This window comes from Hydra vulgaris, chromosome 12 (genome assembly GCF_038396675.1).
Source record: "Hydra vulgaris chromosome 12, alternate assembly HydraT2T_AEP".
Taxonomy (NCBI): Eukaryota; Metazoa; Cnidaria; class Hydrozoa; order Anthoathecata; family Hydridae; genus Hydra; species Hydra vulgaris.
The window spans coordinates 21550150-21565445 of record NC_088931.1 but is presented as its reverse complement, the minus strand read 5'-3'; the positions used below and the strand labels follow the sequence as shown (position 1 = coordinate 21565445).

General features: G+C 30.7%; 1 protein-coding gene across 3 annotated transcripts in view; it reads right to left on the bottom strand.

Annotated features, from left to right (window-relative positions):
• Positions 1-5542: 5542 nt before the first annotated feature.
• LOC100210595 (dynein axonemal heavy chain 6) overlaps positions 5543-15296 on the bottom strand; it is a 137689-nt gene continuing 127935 nt past the window's right edge. For all 3 annotated transcript variants that reach the window (XM_065812540.1, XM_065812541.1, XM_065812542.1), the window contains 10 exons: positions 10112-10216; positions 9759-9995; positions 9519-9689; positions 9307-9393; positions 9110-9202; positions 8928-9020; positions 6930-6990; positions 6514-6767; positions 5915-6026; positions 5543-5754 (listed from right to left, as the gene is read on the bottom strand). In XM_065812540.1, the coding sequence (XP_065668612.1) occupies positions 5651-5754; positions 5915-6026; positions 6514-6767; positions 6930-6990; positions 8928-9020; positions 9110-9202; positions 9307-9393; positions 9519-9689; positions 9759-9995; positions 10112-10216 (1317 nt within the window). In that variant the 3' untranslated portion in view covers positions 5543-5650. The remainder of the gene's footprint in view (positions 5755-5914; positions 6027-6513; positions 6768-6929; positions 6991-8927; positions 9021-9109; positions 9203-9306; positions 9394-9518; positions 9690-9758; positions 9996-10111; positions 10217-15296) is intronic.

Genomic DNA, 15296 nt, shown 5'->3' with positions numbered 1-15296 from the left:
GCCAATATTTAAACTGGCTTACCTGATATCTGTACACAAAAATTGGCCCAAAAAATGGGCCTAAAAATGGGCCCCCCTGACCCCGGGGTTAGGGGGGCCTATTTTTGGGCCCCCTGACCCCGGGGGTCGGGGTACAGGGTCAAAACCCAGCTAAGAACCTTCTCCTCCTCGAGGACTACCCCCATGCCAAATTTCATCGAGATCGGTCCGGCGGTTAGGATTTCTATAGAGAACAAACAAACACACACACAAACACACATTGCCCTTTATATATATAGCTGGAGTTACCCGGCGTTGCCCGGGCCAATATTTAAACTGGCTTACCTGATATCTATACACAAAAATCGGCCCAAAAATCGGCCCAAAAAATTGGCCCCCCTGATCCCGGGGTCAGGGGGGCTCAATTTTTAGCCCCCTTAACCCCTGGGGTTGGGGTACAGGGTCAAAACCCAGCTAAGAACCTTCTCCCCCTCGAGGACTACCCCCATGCCAAATTTCATCGAGATCGGTCCGGCGGTTTGGATTTCTATAGAGAACAAACACACACACACATTGCCCTTTATATATATAGAAGATTAAGCAGATATTAACCTCACCGTGTGGTTAAAAATATAAAAAGCATGCTAAATCTTATTTATAATAAAACTCCATGTAAACGCGCACGAATGAGCAGTATTAAGTTAAGCAATACTATATAGTGATAATGATAATAATAATATTAATAATAGTAATAATAATAATATTCATTAATAGGTGAGATATAGAATCTTTATTGTAAACAAACTGTTCACAGTTAGTAATTTTTAAACTATAACAGGGTTTCTAAAGTAAAGAAGTTTGTTAATCACTGAATTTTATTAGAAGTTTATTAATCACTAAAAATCAACCACTGAAATAAAAAATAAACAACTTAAAAACCCATGGATGACAAACAATTTGATAAAATCTTCAAAAAGAAAACAAAAGCTTTATATAAAATTTCTAAAATCTAAAAAGGAAATTGACGAAAATGCGTACAAATCATATAAAAAGTTTTATCAAAATAACTTAAAACAAGCTAAAATAAAGTACTATTCTAACCAGCTGGATAAAAACAAGTTTGATATCAAGAAAACTTGGTCTATTATAAATGAAGTAACTGGAAGAGAGAAAAAGAAACTCTCTTGCTTACCAAAACAAGTAATTATTAACAACATAACTATAACAAGTGAAAAAAATATATGTCAAGAATTTAACAAATATTTTGTTAATGTAGGCGCCTCTCTTGCATCTAATATTGTTCATTCGACTAAAGTGTTTGATGAATACTTGGGAGATAAACCCGCGACTAGCATATCTAATGAAAAAACATTAATGTAGCTATCTATGTTATGGATAGTATAAAAAAACCATTATTTTATTTAATAGCTATTATTGAACTTTCCAATAAAATATCTATGAGCTTTGATAAAGGGGAACAAGTACTTGAAGTATTTATCGATCTCTCTAAGGCATTCGATACCGTTGATCACGGAATTTTGCTTTCAAAGTTAAAGCATTACGGCATTAAAGACCTAACATATAAGTGGGTTAAAAGTTATCTTTTTAATAGAAAACAGTTTGTTGTCCTGGAGGAGTCAGGAGCTCTTGATATTGATTGCGGAGTCCCACAGGGATCGATCTTGGGACCTTTATTGTTTTTAATATATGTTAATGATATGAATAAAGCTTCTCATAAAATATCGTCAATTATGTATGCAGACGATACAAATTTATTCTACAGCAATTCTGATGTAAAAATATTGTTCGAAACAATGAACACTGAACTGGAAAGTTTTAACCAACGGTTTATAGCTAACAAGGTATCATTAAATAGTGAAAAAACAAGTTTTCCTCTCTTCCATAAAATAAGACAATCAACTAATCTTCCGTTAAAGTTCCCAAAACTGTCAATTAATAAAAAAGAAATAAATCGAGTAAATTATACAAGATTTTTGGGAGTAATATTTGATGAGAACCTATCATGGAAAAAACATATTAGTCTTATTGAAGAAAAAATATCTTCTGCTATAAGTGTATTATAATAAATCTAGGGCCTTTCTTGATTATAAATCACGCAAAATGCTTTACTTCAGTCTTGTTCATTGTCATCTCTCTTACGCTAATATTGTTTGGGCTAACACACACAAAACTAAATTAAACAGAGGCTACAAAACCACGCATGTAAAGCGGTTAACTATTTAAAAAGATTAGAAAACCCTTCCCCTGTAATGAAATACATGAATGCGTTAAATATATCAAAACTTAATTCGCTTCAAATATTAATATTTATGTATAAATATAAGAATAACTTGCTGCCAAAAGTATTTTCTGATATTTTTACATTGGCGTTTTCACAAAAATACAATCTTTGATCAAATAGCAACCATAGCTATCAATTGAGCAGAGTAAAATCGCAAGTGTCAAAATTCTCAATTGTTAACCAAGGTCCGTCATTATGGAATCAATTAAAAAATAACAATATAAAAGATTTAAAAAGCACTTCCTCTTTTAAACGACAAATGAAATTGCATCTCCTTAACTTCTGATATATATGCGAGTATGTTTATATATGTGTGTGTAAAGGCACGTGGGCTTTAAATGTTATAAATGTTATTGTAAATTATGTTATTGAGTTTTATTCTTCACGGAGTATTTTTCAGAAAAAATGTTTTATTGTAAATTTACTAAAGCCATGTGGGCTTTAAATGTTATTAAGGGGCTCTATGAAAAGATTGTGGTGACACCAGTCATCCGTATCTTCTTTGAGCCCCTGTCTGTTTTATATATATTCTTTGTGTAACGTAAAAGTTTAATTGTAGTTTTATTATTTTATTTTTATATAAACAGCGAAGAAAAAAGAAAAAAAAAAAAAAAAAAAAAATATTTTTAAAAAAACAAAAAAATTTAAAAATAATTTTTTAAAAACTGACTTCTGATCGATTCTGAAAATATGAATAGTAGAACCAATATTTAATTGGGTTTTATTAATTAGTTTAATAAAATTAAATTTGCCATTTACTCTGAATGGCAAACTTTATTTTACTAAAAACGACGTTATGTTTATTATTTTTTTTAGGACATCTTTTTTCTTTTCTTGGCAAGGGTCTTGACTGATTAAATCCGATATTACAGATTTATAGAAATTAATTTACCATTTTAAAGGAAAGAACTTATTAAAAGGCATGGAGCAGCCTCCCCTTCTGCAACGCTCTATACTCAATTCATCACTGCTAGAAGACGTTTAAGATAAGGCGTTTGTAGGACGTCTTAAAGAAACGTCCAAAAGGTTTTTATTCCGGACCGACAGAGAAGTTCTTTGGATTGCTTAAAAAGGATGTCTCTAGAATGCCTAGAATAAAAATCCTCAAAACTTTTACTTTAACTAGCTTGGTGTCTCTCGGATAAAAAATTAGACAACCGATTACCATGAAGTAAGAAAAAATTAAACACAACAAAAAAGCATGATTTGCCTTAGGTAAATTGAGTTTTTCCAACGGCTACACTAAGAGCAAGGTTTAGGCCAATTATCGATCCACTGAAAAGTTCAAGTCAAATTAGAGTAAGTTTTCCGGGGTCAATCTGGTCATTACACACTTGCACTAAGCTGTCTAGCAAAATACATTGAATGGTTGGCACAACTAGATTCGATAAAAACTTCGTCGCAATTATATATTTAAGAAAAAACACTACCCAGCAAACATTTTTGTAATGGATTTGCAGCAAACCTATAAAGATATTTTGAATGGATTAAAGGAGTAGTCAGTAAAATGCAAAATGCGAACCACGAATAGGTAAAGTTCGAATTTTTTTGCGAACCATGATCTTATTGGTTGTTAATGACGTAATATTTTTTATTTTCTGTTTGTCGTTAAATTGTTTATTTTGGTAAATATTTTATGGGCTTCAGGCAGAAACATAAATTATATTTTATTTAGAAGAAATACAATCTTATTTATATAAAATATATCAAATTCCATTTTATTTATTTTAAATTAGATAAATGGTGAGCAAACGTTTTTTAAAATATCATAACTGTAGTGGTCATTAAAATGTAATGTTTTGGGTCAAAAAAAAGTTCGCATTTTACCAACCACCATTTAATGCTTTAAGTGGTTAGCTGATAACTTTCGGACATATATATTTAGTGGCTAATCATTGGCAAGTTTCTTTTAGCCGTTGCCACTAATGCTCCAGTCATTAGTGGCAACGGCTAAATATAAATCTCTATGTAAAATAATAAAATAATGATTATAACATCAATTTGTAAAAAGGGAAAAATATTATATAGTTAATGTTGTGGAAGCCATTTCTAATTATAACAAAAGCAACTTCACTTTTTGGATCAAAGTTAGAAATATATATATATAATTCATCATTGAGTGTATTAGATAACCGAGTTCACTAAAATTACGCTATAGAATGTTTACTAAGTAGTTAAGATGAGTTTTTTACAAAAAGACTTAATACTTGTTTTGTTAAACTTTTTGTAAAAGTATTTTGAGAATGCAAAATCAACATTATTGGCATAAATGGGTTGCATACCCACCTCCATTGATTATTTAACACTAGTCACAAAATACTAAAAAATTTTTTTTACTGTAAACAGTCTCCAAGCATAAAATGATGTTATTCGTTGACAATCGATAATGGTTCTGATCCTAACTTTACCTGACCTAAAACATCGAGAACTTACACAATACACCAACATAAGCACGTAAAATTTCAGGAACTAGAAAAAATACCAGAAACTATCAGATCACAATCAGAAACTAGATAAAACATCAGAAATTATATCATAAATCTCGAGATATACAGGGCATAAAACAACCATGAAACAACCAGAATTATATAAAACATCAGCAGCTAATGATATTTTATGTAATATAAACATTATTTGTTTTTAACATCAACTGTCCTTCGGCGAATTACTACTAGAATTGATAAAAAGTTGGAAGTTAATAGGTTGATTTCATTACATGTCTCTAGATCTGAAAAAAATTTAAATTTTATTAAATATAACTACTAAATTTTTTTAAACACTGGTCAACACTTATTTTGGTGTCGGAAATGTGAGACTTATTTCTGGGTGTTTACAAGTTTTATAAATTGTTATTTGGTAGTAACTATAACTACATCTTATATTAATCAAATAATATATTTTTTTTATTCAAATAAATGATGTTAGCATTGAAAAAATTTTAACTTTTGAACTTAAATTGGTTTTTTAAATTGAAATATGACGTCTCTCAATAAATTTTGACAGTATCATATTTATCTATAGATAAATGTGATATTTCAAAGTTTATTGACAGATATTATTGCTATATTTATATGTTATTAACAGATATCAGTAATATATTTATATAGATAAATATAACAATGGCCAACATGGAGTGGCTTTGAGTTAGAAAGCTCGTTTTATTAAAAAGTTTACAAAATAACTAGTTTTTAATCGAGTGTTTTATCATTAATTGTTAAAAACATTAGGATTATTATTAAATGAGAGCAAATTAAAATCATGTTTAAGGTATATAAATATTGCAGGAGAAAAAAAAATATTAGCATTTAAAAAATTACAACATGTATGAACGTTTTAACTACATTTTTAAATACAATAAAAATTAAAAAACTACTCGTTTAACTGACATAACAACGCAGTTGCTTTTGATATCCAGTAATCTTGCTTTTTATCGGTTGGCAAGTAAACAGCAATAACAAAATTCGTCGAGTGACCTAAATTGGATAACAAAACATTTTTTTAAAAAAGTATATATGCATATGATAAATTTATTACTTTCTAATAAACTACAAAAATCAGTAAAGATCTTTCGTAGATATAAAAATGTAGTGCTTAACAGTACTAGATAACAAAGTCAAATGGTAGAAATTTTACCTGTTGTAGATAAAATACCAGCACGTTGGGTGGTCTTGTAAAGTGGGCAAACATACTTTGTCTTTTCATGAACAAGATTTATACAAGGCTTCATATGAAGTATTGGAAAAGGCTTAAAAATCAAATTATACAAACTAAAACAGTTATAAAAAAAAAAGATTGTATAAAAATTTGTTTAAATATGCTTTATAAAAGATTTCTTTAAACCATTTTGTGTGTTGTTTGCTGTTTAATAATGAAAACATATAGACTGTTCATAATGAAAACATATTGATTGTTCATAATGAAAACATATTGACAGGTCATAATGAAAACATATCGACTGGTCATAATGAAAACATATTGACTGGTCATAATGAAAACATATCGACTGGTCATAATGAAAACATATTGACTGGTCATAATGAAAACATATTGACTGGTCAATATACTTTCTATTAATTCACAAATCTTTGAAATCTAATGAAACTTTTTAAACATTGCAATAATAAACATTAAAAAAAAATTAATCTGGTTAAAATGAAATTGTTTTTCAGATTTGAACTGATCTAAATCTTTATCTCGCTAAAATACCAAGAAAAACAAAACAAAAAACTTACAGAACTCATTTCACCCAAAATAGCATCACCAATCATCATGCGCTCATCATCCCACCTTGCTGCTTCAAGAAACAACCCATGCACAAAGACGCCATCTTCTGGTGATTCAATTACATTACTTGTATCAGCTACCTCTGTAGAAAATACATCTTCATGTGGAAAGTAAACATTCTGCACATGAAAATTAAAAGTTAGCTGATCAATTGGTTGGTTATATTTTCTTGCATGATTCTGAAGCGCACCAGTTAAAAATCCTATTATACAAAATTATTGTTTTAATGAATAGATTTAATCAGATATTTAAAGTGAATCTGCAAAACCTTAAATAAACTTTCTGAGATTTGAGATTCAGTTAGGATTATAGATTATAAAGTAAAAAGGTTTAATAAAAGTAAAGGAAATAATAAGAAGTTAACCCTGAGGAAAAAAGAATCCAGATAACCAAAACGACTTTGGAACACCAGTTTCAATCCATCTCTATGTAAAGTAATAAAATAATGATTATAACAGCAACAATAATGCTATTAATAATAATACTAACAATAATACTACTTCTACTACTACTACTACTGCTACTGCTACTGCTACTGCTACTGCTACCGCAACCGCTACTACAACTACTACTATTAATAATAATAATAACAACAATAATCATATATATACACACAGTTATGGTCAATAAAACCACTTATAACTGCTATAGATAATTACTTATAAATGCAATAATGCGTGCTGGCAACATGATATGCAAATAATATACAAATAATCACGTGTTGCATGGATGATTGCTTATTTATCAAACAATAGGAAAAAATTGTTTATGCTCTATATAGAGTAAAGATAGATGTAATTTAAACATTATTATCTTTTTTTTTTTTTTTTTTTAAAAACATCTTCGTTTCCAACAAGGCTGCAAGCAGCCACTAATTAAAGTTGAAAGTTACTGGAAGAGAAAAGATGAAGATTGTAGAGCAAGATAACGATTGACAGACGACTTATGGATTGCAAATTATATGAATCAGGAAAGCAAGATGAAGGAAGCGAGTTCCAAAGAGCTGATGTTCAAGATAAAAAACTAGACGAACAAGCGTTTTTGGAGCACTTAGGAACAGTCATAGAAAAAGGATAAGACTTAATTGAATGACGAGTAACACGAGAATGAATTTTAGTAGATGGTACAAGAGACGCTAGCTCTTTAGAGCAGTGCCCATTATAGTATTTGTAGAAAAGAGAAAGAGAAGCAACATTACGATGATGTGATAATGGTTGGAGGTTGGTTGCAAGAGCAGGTTCAACTATGTTTACAATGCGTTTTTGCACCTTGTCTAAAAGAGAAAGGGCATCATTAGAAGATCCGCCCCAGATATGGCAACAGTATTCCATACAAGGCCGGATTTGAGATTTATAGAGATAGAGAATAAAATCCAAAGTAAGAAAGTGTCAAGCTCAATAAAGAGATGCAACCTTAGCAGATGCTAATTTTGCAACTAATTTGATATATGGTTTCCAAGAAAGATTGGAAGTAAGAGTTAATCCTAGAAGATGAAGAGTGGATGACTCATCAAGCACATCACCGTTTATAAATAAAGGAAGATCTAAATTATTGCGATAACGATTGGCTGAAAAAAATTGAGTTTTATCTGTATTGAAGTTCACCAGCCACTGTGAGCCCCATGCTGTAGCTGAAGTGAGATCCTTTTCAAGCTCAAATGCCCCCTCCAAGCAATCAGAGAGTGTTGGTTTCTTATCATGACAAGAATAAATGGTACTATCATCAGCAAACAATGGCACCTTAGATGTGAGAATATCTGGAAGATCATTAATGTAAATTAAAAAGAGTATAGGGCCAAGGATAGAACCTTGAGGAACCTCTGGAGTTACAAAATAAGAAGAAGAGTGCTGTCCATCGAGGACAACTTATAGTGATAGTACAACTTTTAATGGAAGATGACAAGTTTGAACAAATGATTTCTGCATGTTTAAAAGTGTTTAAAATAATTGTTCAAGATATCTTTTAATGCATTAAAAAATGGCGTCATTTTATGGATCTTTGATCATACTGTGCTGTATTAAGTAATTAAGTCTCGAAAAATTTTTTGTCATTGGCTCAAATTTTGAAAAGGATACATGAACCAGACTGTTAAAATGTGACATCGCGTCATGTTCTTAGACAAAGCAATTATTTCTAATGGTGGCGCTGGTTTATATCTTTTACAATAAAATGAGACTATCAGTTCTGTAAAAAATTTAGAAATTTTGAAGAGCAATGTGTCTAATTGGTTTTAAATCAGAAAATTGGATATTTTCAGGCATGACAAGACAACTTGCCATCAGCTAAACAAAATAATGGCTCCTCAATCAGATATATATATATATAATATAAACTTTAATATAAAAAATTATAAAGAGCTTACATCTATAAATTTTATGCGAAGCATTAAATCTTTAACCCATGGACCTAAACTTTTAAGGGATGGATAAGCTGCATTAGCCCAGAGAGAAGGAACCTAAACCAAAACTCCTTGTTATCGTTAACAGTAAAAAAAATAAAAATCTATATAAATCTCAAAAAAATTTTTTAAAAGTGAATAGTAACTTGGTTGTCCAGAAAACTGCTGAAAACATGATCCAGTTCAAGTGACATGACGGCCAGACCTTTTATAGCAAGCTGCATTTTTTGCAATGAATCCTGCACACAAAGTATACAAACATATAAAGAAAAAAATAATTAAAAAATAAATTGTATAAGAAAAAGTAAAATAAATAATTAAAAAAATAAAATTAGGAAACAACCTTAATAACTCGTAGTAAATTATTAAATCTATCAACTTCTTGACCAAGGACTATTGTCAATGAATTTACTCTACCCTTACTATCGAGCTATTAAAAAATATATATGTAAAAGATAACACATAAAAGATGCTAATTTTTGATAAGCATATCAAAAACAATAAATATAATTTTCAAAAGTTATATATTAAAAAAAAGAAAAAAATCAAACTAACAGTCAATAAGCTTTTTAACATTTTTTCCATATCTAATTTATCAGGAAGCTTCTGGAGAATACTCTCAGATAGCTCATAAACTATTTCATCACTTGTTTTGCCACTTTCTCCTGCTGTCATTCTTGGTTGAACTTCCAAGATGCTTTGAATCAATAATTGTGTTTCTTGTATCTAATTAAATATACATGTTAAATCAAGTTAATCACATAACACAATGAACTCAAAATGAACTAAACATACCTGAAAAGCTATGTTAGCATTTTCATGCATGCCAAATATTTCAGGTTCGTCATTAAGAGGAAGATTTTCTATATATGAACGATAATCTTGTAACAAGTCATAATCAGGTGCATAATATACACCAGAGGGTGAATATTTATACTCCTTTTCCAAAGTACGAGGTGAAAAAAATCTTTTGAGAATAGTTGTCAGACAGCGCTGATCCCATTCATCTGTAACTCTACCACCATATGTAATCTACAACAAAAACTTTTATAAAAATCATAAATGAAAGTATTCACAAACGTATACACTTTCATTTTTATGAAAATTTTTATTTAAGATTTTTATAAAAAAGAAAAGCAAACATGCACCTGGCCTGTAATAAATGTGAGTGCTTCCCAAGGAATTTTTCCATAGCTTAAAAATAAAGACAAATTTTCCAAAGAACATAAACGATCTGAATCATTAAACTCATACTAAAAAAAAAAGTAATTCAAAGTGGATTTAAACAAAATTTAAACATTTTAAATCTTTTATATAGTATACATGTAGTGGCATTTTAAATCTTTCTTGAAGTATTATGCATAATGGCACTCTTAAAAAAAGTTTTAAATTGTCAGGAATGGTTTAAGTAAAATTTTTTACCTAAACATTACAAAATTTAACTAAAAAAAATTAAAAGAAAACCTGTAGCAGGTAATTTATTGTAAAAATTCAGGTATTTTAACTAGCAGCTAGAACTCCTTTAGTAAAATATCAAAACATTTAAGAAATAATTGCCTCAACCTTTCTACCTTTCTACTATTTTTTTATAAGAGCTTTTTACTAAAATTCACAACATAAATGAGAATTGGAATATTTAAAAAATACACTTAGCAGATTATGTAAAGTTAAAAACAATATCAAAATAGTATAATAATAGCTTGCTTCACCAGCTATTTTTAGACCTACTTTAGATATATACTTTTTTAAACATCTAAAACAACCACTATTAGAGTTGGAAGTTACTGGAAGAGAAAAGATGAAGTTTATAAAGCAAGATAACAATTAATATATAAATTAAGAGATTGCAAATTATATGAACCAGGAAAACAAAATTAAGCAAGTGAACTCTAAAGAACTGATATTTGAGGAAAAAAACTAGATGAATAAGAATTTTTGGAGCACTTAGAAACAGTTACAGTAAAGGGATAAAAATTAATTAAATGACAAGTGACATGAGAATGAATTTTAGTAGATAGTACAAGAGACGCTAGTTCTTTAGAGTAGTACCTATCATAGTACTTACGGTAAAGAGAAAGAGAAGCAGCATTACAACAACCTGACAATGATGAGCCCCATGCTGTAGTAGAAGTGAGATCCTTTTCAAGCTCAAATGCCCTCTCCAAGCAATCAGAGAGTGTTGGCTTTAAGACAAAAATAAATGGTAGTATCATCAGAAAATAATGCCACCTCAGATGAGAGAATTTCTGGGAGATTATTTGCATAAATTAAAACAAGTATAGGACCCAGGAAAGAAACTGGAGGAACCCCAGAAGTTACAGGAAATGAAGAAGAGTGCTGTCCATTGAGGACAACTTTTATAACATGATTGGTAAGGAAGGATTCAATAGTTATAAAGATGTTACCTGATACACCATAAGAAGAGAACTTATGGAGAAGACCAGCATGCCAAACTTTATCAAATTCTTTAGAAATGTCGAGAGCAATAGCCTTAACCTCTCCACATCTATCTAATGCACAATAAAACCTACCAGTTTTTATGGTTAACAAATCAGCAGTAGAACAAGTATATCAAAATCAATATTGATGATCAGAAAGTAAGCTATTAGATTCAAGATAAGATAATTAAGTGTTTGATAATTAAGGAATCAAAAACCTTGCTCATGATTGGAAGAAGACTAATGGGGCGGTAGTTAGACAAGACAGATAGCTCTACAGAATTTTTGAAAAATGGGATAACAGATGCTGCTTTCCAGCAAGCTGGAAAACAAGACTTTGATAAGCATTTGTTAAATAGTTTTGAAAATATAAACGACAGCTCCGGAGAACAAGCTGTAGAAGAATCTAAGCAGGAAATCACTTTAGATACAGAAGCCGTAGTGATACAAATGTCAAGCAATGGATCAACCCATTTTTTCAGCTATATCAGGCTGGATGTGATTAGTGGAATCAAGAGATAAGATTGATGAAAAGTTCTTAGCAAACAATTTAGCTTTGTCTTAAAGTGAGATAACAAAATCTTATAAAAAAAATTAAAAACTTTAAAAATCTCAACAAAGGCAGCAACCACTAAAGATGAGGTTAATCTTTTTTTAGAGGTCCATTGATCTCTTGTCCTCATATATATTCCATTCATGTAGAACTCTTCTTACCTATAGAGTAGATATCTTTTATGGATAACCCCAAGTTCCAAAATTATTTTTAATTTTAATTATGGAAAAAATTTTGTTATGTTGATACAAGATGATTTATTTTACAGATGGTTGGATGTTAAATCATGTTAAAACTTGAGTGAAGCAGAAAACAAACTTACTAGTGTTTCAAACTCTGGGCTTGATATGAAAATATTACTTTGATTAATTAAATAAAATATTCTGAATCATTAGCAATTGCTAGTATGTCTATTGATCTAAATTAGTTTGGTGTTCAATAATTTTTACCAACTCAAACTTATTGCAATAACGTTGTCAATGAGTCAATAAAATATAAATAAAATGAATAAACTAACTTCAAAGCTCAAAAAATAATAATAGGAATATCACATGTTAATAATATATCTTTGCCTAATATATATATATTTTTATTCTGGTTCCTCCCAGCATGGCTGCAAGCAACCATCATTAAGTTGAGAGTTACTAGAAGAAAAAAAAGTATAGAGTTATAGAGCAAGGAAATGGTTGACAGAAGACTCGAAAAGTTGTAGGTTGTATGAGTCAGGAAAACATGAAAATAGGAAAGAGTTCCAAAGAGTTGAAGTGTGGGGAAAAGAACTAAATGAATAAAAGTTTTTATAGCATGCAGGGACAGATACAGTAAACAAATGAGACTTTACTGAATGACAAGTCAAACGAGAATGAGTTTTAGTTAATGGAACTAAAGATAACTCTTTTAAGCAGCAACCATGATAGTATTTTTAGAAAAGAGAAAGAGATGCAACTTTAAAAGATGCTCAAGCTTAGCAGATAGACTGGGTCCAACTACCTTTACAATGCATTTTTGGACCTTGTCAAGAAGAGAAGGAGCATCATTAAAAGAACCATGACAACAAATATGACAACAAATATAACAGTATTCTATTACAGTATTCAATACAGGACATATAAGAAGATTTGTAGAGGTAGAGAATGGAATCAGGAATAAGAAAATGATGAGCATGGTAAAGAGAAGCCATCTAGGCAGATGCTAATTTAGCCATGGATTGTATATATGGTTTCCATGAAAGGTCAGTAGTAAATGATAATCTAAGAAAATGTAAAAAAGAAGACTCAGAGTGAAGGTTGCGATTCATTAATATAGGAATGTCGAAAATAGAACAATAGTTGATTGCAGTAAATAACTGAGATTTGTTAGAGTTAAAATTCCCAAGCCACTGCAACCCCTAATCCGTTACAGAAGTAAGATAAGGTTCAAGTGGCTGCATGTTCTAAGCAATGAAAAAAAGAACACTTTTTGTGTAGACAGGAATATAAAGTTGAGTTATCAGCAAAAAGAGCTTCCTTAGATGTAAAGTTGTCAGGAAAATTGTTAATGTATATAAGAAATAAAATAGGACCAAAGGTAGAACCTTGAGGTACCCTAGAAGTTACTGTAAATGAAGAAGAGTATTAGCTTTTGAGAATGACATAATAAAGCAGTTAGAAAGAAACAGTTTGATTATCTTGATAACTTTCCCAGATACACCATATGAAGCAAGCTTATGGTGAAGATCAACATGCCAAACTTTGTTGAAAGCTTTAGATATGTCAAGAACAATAGCCCTAGCCTTTCAGCCTCCATTTAATGGAAAATAAATTCTTTCAGTCACAACATTTGTAAATCAGTCATAGAGCGAGAGGATCGAAAATAGTATTGACTGTCTGACAGTAAGTTATTTGACTGGATATGAAGATGGAGACGGGATATGAGAAATTTGTTGATCAAAGACTCAAAGACGATAATTGGAGGATGTTCTCTGGATTGTTTGAAAACTGGAACAACAGATGCCATTTTTCAGAAGCACTTATTAAATAGTTCAGAAAGAATTAAAAAGAGTTCCGGAAAACAATTCTATAAGACTGACAGAAATGTTGTCTGAACCACAAGCCATAGAAGAGTTTAATTGAGATATGACTTTAGCAAAGGAAGCTGGTGTGATTTAAATGTCTAACAATGGGTTAACAAGTTTAACTGGAATAGAAGGAAGAACATGGCTGTAAGATCCAAGAGTCAAATTAGAAGAAAAGTTCTTTGCAATTAGCTCTGCCTTATCCTTGGAAGAGGTAATAAAATCAGTTCCATAAATGAGAGATGGAATGTTAGACAACTTGTTAATGACCCTGTTAAAGATTTTCCAAAACATTGTTGAAGGTATCCTCTAGAGCCTAACTTCTGAGACAGTATTCAAAGAACTGAGAATGATGGAGCTTAGCATCAGACAGCAGTCTTGTAAATCAATTTCTTGCAATAACAAATAGCTGTTTGTTCTCAAGAGAGTTGTTCTTTTGAAAAAAATGATTACAATTAAATATAGCAGCTGCACAAGAGGGTAAAAATTATGGAGTAGAATGAGGCTTAACTTGAAATCAAAGCCCACAGACCATCACAAAGAAAATCACAAAAAGAATCCCAGTCAGCTTTTAGGTAGTAGTAAGTAGTGGGAAAATAGGGTGAATCCGAAAAAAAAGTATGAGATAAAAGATTTATAGATATCGATGTATGGTCAGAACCACCTGAAGGAGAAAAGTAAGAAAATAAACACAAGCTAGGATCAGAGACAAGACATAAATCAAGGAGTGAAGGTAAATGATTAGGGTTGTCAGGAAAACAAGTCACAAAGTTACCAATCTGAGTAAGAGATTGAGAAATGCAGAAGTTATAGGCTTTTGTGCCAGCAGGGTCAGTGACATTAGAGCCAAGACATTCAGTGCAATAAGCATTAAAGTCACCAATAAAAACAATATTGGCAGAGGGGTAAAGAGAGAGGGCATGGTCTATTTGATCAGAAATTACATCTAAAATAGTGCAGTCTTGGGAAGAAGGAGAATACTACAGAACAAAGGGAAAGGTGATAGAGTGAAGATGTGCTAAGCCAAAGCACATTAAAAAATGATCAGGTTAGTACCTATCAACACTACTATCTGAAGAAGAAATAGCGGAATTTAAATTAGTCTCACTAAGAGCAAACAAGTCTGGTGAATTTTGCAAGAGGTAAGATTCAACTGATGAAAAGTTGTTTTGTAAACCACGAATTTGTAAAAGATTTATTAAAACAGTTAGGTGGTGGGGATAGTTTCTTATGTTTAAAATTTTGGGTTACTTTTGGCATGACTTAAGTTTAAAGAGAACTTGACTCAT